Source organism: Hydra viridissima, unplaced genomic scaffold (genome assembly GCF_058129835.1).
Source record: "Hydra viridissima isolate aposymbiotic clone 2 unplaced genomic scaffold, HvirCarnegie_v1 scaffold_3, whole genome shotgun sequence".
In the NCBI taxonomy this organism is placed as follows: Eukaryota; Metazoa; Cnidaria; class Hydrozoa; order Anthoathecata; family Hydridae; genus Hydra; species Hydra viridissima.
In genome coordinates, this window is record NW_028324302.1 from 14,195,886 (window position 1) to 14,199,917 (window position 4,032).

General features: G+C 28.7%; 1 protein-coding gene across 1 annotated transcript; it reads right to left on the reverse strand.

Annotated features, from left to right (window-relative positions):
* Positions 1-4,032, reverse strand: LOC145202589 (E3 ubiquitin-protein ligase KCMF1-like). Its single transcript, XM_090082923.1, has 7 exons — positions 3,913-4,032; positions 3,271-3,438; positions 2,811-2,962; positions 2,623-2,730; positions 1,374-1,676; positions 1,007-1,152; positions 1-890 (listed from the first exon to the last, which is right to left on the reverse strand). Exons 1-7 carry the CDS (start codon positions 3,926-3,928, stop codon positions 521-523), a joined length of 1,263 nt encoding a protein of 420 aa, XP_089939049.1. The 5' UTR covers positions 3,929-4,032; the 3' UTR covers positions 1-520.

Consider the following 4,032-nt stretch of genomic DNA (forward strand, 5'->3'; position numbering starts at 1 on the left):
TAGGAAATTTCATAACTTTGAATTTAGACTTTTTAGACATACATCGGAATATGCGTACAAATTAGGATAAATAAGACATTAGCGCTCTCAATAATTACAACAGATAAGAAATACATAAAATGACCGAAAATCATGCGCCATATTTGCTCACAATATCAACGAACACAAACACAAAATATTTGTGCAATATTATTATTAACTAAACATCTAGAAACTATTTTTGAAAAACAAGGAGAATAAAAAAAGAAAGAAAAGAATCTAAGCTACATAGTAAATGAAAGATACTATTAAAAACTATGTATTTCATGTCTCGGCCTGTTGAACCTTATTGCAGATTGATCTGCAATAAGGTAGGTTCAAAAAAGTTTAACTTCGTAAGCAATTCATGACTTACGGTGAAATGCAAACAGTGAACCCTATCAAATATTACATTATTATTAGCTGAAGTTGGTTTGTGTAGCAAATAGAGCTTAGTTGAAAGAACCCACTTTCAATACTGAAAACAGTAGCAATATAAACACTAAGAAATTGATGAGTCATTCTTATTACCTCCTCCTGAGAGAAAACCCTCAACAGAAGAACATTGTTTTTTAAGTAACAAATCTTGAGAGGAAGTTGAATTAAAAGAATTCTCCGTCAATACCAGACAACCGCTGACTACTTGATTATCGACTAAACAATCCCCTTCAGTTGAGTTCACAGGACAAAGGGTACTACTTCTATCAGAGTTAGAGCATGCAATATTGAAGTCAGATTTTCCTGTGACATCTATAACGGACATTTCTGGAGAAATTAATGAATATACAAGGTCTTTTGTAAAATCACTCTGCATCTGCTGCTCCTCGATATCTTCATCATTTCTTTCTTTAGTACTTATTTCTGAGTAATATCTGAAAGTGTAAAATAGACTTAAAAAACCTATAGCAAGCAATAATACAGAAATGCAAAAATTAAAAATAGTAAGAATAACTGAAAATCTAAATTTACTCAAATATAAGATACTTACTGAGATAAAAGATACTTATTTTCATTGCTAGTAGTGCTTGTTTCTATTTTAGTAGATTTTTTTGTCGTAATAGTTACTGCTGATGTTGATGTGGGAGTTGGCTGTTTGCGTGGCAGCCGCTCTAGCCTTTCACGAGCTTGCTGAACCTGAAAACAAAAATAAAATATTAAAACTAACAATTGATGCAAATAGAAGTTGTATATGTTAAAAAATTAGTAGATTGAATTATGAGCTAATAGTTAGTTTAATACTTTGGCTATATAATACCTTTTAACCTAATATCTTGAACCATTAATATGTGTTACAAACGTTTAGTATAAACATTTGATATATTTGTAAACATTTTAAAAGTTCATAAAACTAATACCTGTTGTCGCTCAAACTGCAACTTTTGCTGCAAAAGTTGCAGATGGGATGCTGATATAGCAGCCGATTGCTGTTGTGCCACTCTTCTCACTCCTGAAAGTTGTGTGAGTAATTCAGCTATAGGATCAATACTTTCACGAGCTGAAGAAAATGTGGCATTATCATTGGAAAGAGCATTGATTTCAGATGAAGATGCACTAAGATTAGCAGCAAGTTGTGAAACAGCACGACGTGAACGCGGTGCTTGAACACTCCTTGTAGTAGGGTGAAAAAGCCTTCGAATATTTCTACTTAAAGGTTCTTCCTGTAAAAAAGTTAAAAGACATAAGTACAACTTTAACTTTTTTAGAGCTTATACAAAATCTCCATTTATGCACGAATTGCACTGCAGAGGGTCTAATTTTTAAACATCTGAAAAACTATTTTTGTAAGGAATATTGGTAACAAGTATTACTGAAGAGCATTTTTATAGTTGATCAACTACTAATAACATTCAAAGTTTTAAATGCTCACAGAATAAGAGCTTTTTATCAATAAAAACTAACCATCAATTAGTAAAGAATAAAACCAGTAATGATACATAGCTTATCTTTCAAACTACCTTTTAAATTGATATGGAACAAAGACTTCATGGTGGATTGATGTAAAACATATTTTTTAGTCATTTATATAGGCAATAAAAAAATACACTCATGTTTTACTGTAAGTCACCATTTCTGAGAATTTGTGAATATAAAATAACTGATTATTTCCTATCAAAACAACAAATGCAGTGCAGTACATGAAAAATTGCAGGTAGCTATAACAGCCTCTCAAACAAGATATTGAACAGAATGTTTTTCATTTACAAAGGTAATTAAAAAAGTATAAATTTTTCTTTTGCTGGCTAATAATATTTGCTTAAAAAAGATTCATTTTGAAAAACCATTTAACCATTTATCTAAAGTTATCAAATTACTAAATAATTGATGTCTTTTTTAAGTTATTTTTTTCAATAACTTAAGCTTAATTATACTTCAATGCTACATTTTTCATAACCAAAATATCTTATTCCACAACAATTGGTACAGGAAGTTAGGGCTGCCTCATTTCAAAATTCTAAAGTACCCTTTAAATTATATAAACAATGCTCCCCTAATGTATTTAAAAAATAAACATGTCTGGGGAAACCTGGACTGGCCACAACTTAAACTAAACTTAATTTTTTTTAAAATTTAGTAAGTTTAGAAAAACTTTAGCATATATTTTACCATTTCTCTGTTTGATTCCGGTCTATGCTCAATAGAAAGATGATTGATAAGATCATCTGTTACATGGTTAGGATCACCGCCTGGAAGTGCTGCACATATTGGACAGATCTAAAAGTTAAAGTAAACAGTTTATGGTTAATTTATATAGCAAACTAAAATAAAATTTTACAAACCTTACATCAACTTACCACTTCAATTGTTGCATTACCATGACTTTCTGATACATGTTCAAAAAGAAGGGTCTCACTTAGACCTAATTTACCACAATGCGGACAAACAAATGAAAATGAAGATGGTTGCTGATCTAACAAAATAGATGATTCCCCACCGTAAAATAATTCTAAAAGTAAACAAACTTTTTCAAGATAAAATATTTCACTAATAAAGTATATTTGCTTCTCTTGGTAAAAAAAACTTTAATTATACAGGAAAATGATAAGAAAGATTAACTATAATAGTTAATTTAATTATTTATCTATAATCAAAATATGTGAATTTATGATAATACTGACAAAATTAGTTATATGTAAATATATGTTTGATCAAATAGAGCAAATTAACTAAATGTTAATATACTTTACAATAACTTTTGAGATTGATAAATATTAAATCAGATATGACGGAAAGTAACCATATAAATAAACTTACCAAAGTCTGACCTTGTATTTATACACTGCATTGGATGACTAGAAGAGTGTCTCGTAGTAGTTGTGCAGTTGTCATGACATGTTGAACATAAATCATAATCAAAGCATATAAGACATTTATAGCGTTTACCTCCAAAGTTGCTTTTGCTGCAAAAATCACAGCTTACACCTATGAAAATAAAAAATAAAACTTTTCAAATATTCTTTACTTGGTGAATTTTAGACAACAACTACTCAACAAAAATTGTAAATTGGTGTAACTAATTTCTTTTTAGTAAATCATATTATAATAGTGACTAACAAATAGAAACCAAAAAATATGAAACAGATGTCATAAAAGTAAAAGACATATATATCTTTTTTAACTACTAAATAGTTTTAATCAATTGAAATTAATTTTTTCAATAACTATATTCAATATTTTCATAAACCGTATATTGTTTTATTGACTTATTGAAAAAATACCTATTTGCTATCTACTTCTGTTACTTAAAAATGAGTTTTAGAAGTTATGTGTATTAAAAATTACAAAACTTAATGCAAGATAAAGTTGGATTTATTATTTTAGGGATATCTAAAAAAATTCAAAGAGCTACAAATGTAGATTGTCAAGCTGTAACAAAAATATTGCAAAATAGATCACCTTCATGCCGGGACATTAGTGGACATTGAAACTTTGATACTCCTTTAATATTTAGTATCTTTAGTAAGTGCTAATATCTAATAAAAATAAGTAACATAACATATAAAAATTGCTCAGATA

Coding starts and splice junctions, on each gene's coding strand:
- LOC145202589 (XM_090082923.1), bottom strand. Junction 1,153..1,373: donor TGCAGTTTGAGCGACAACAG/GTATTAGTTTTA, acceptor TTTTGTTTTCAG/GTTCAGCAAGCTCGTGAAAG. Junction 891..1,006: donor AATAAGTATCTTTTATCTCA/GTAAGTATCTTA, acceptor TTACACTTTCAG/ATATTACTCAGAAATAAGTA.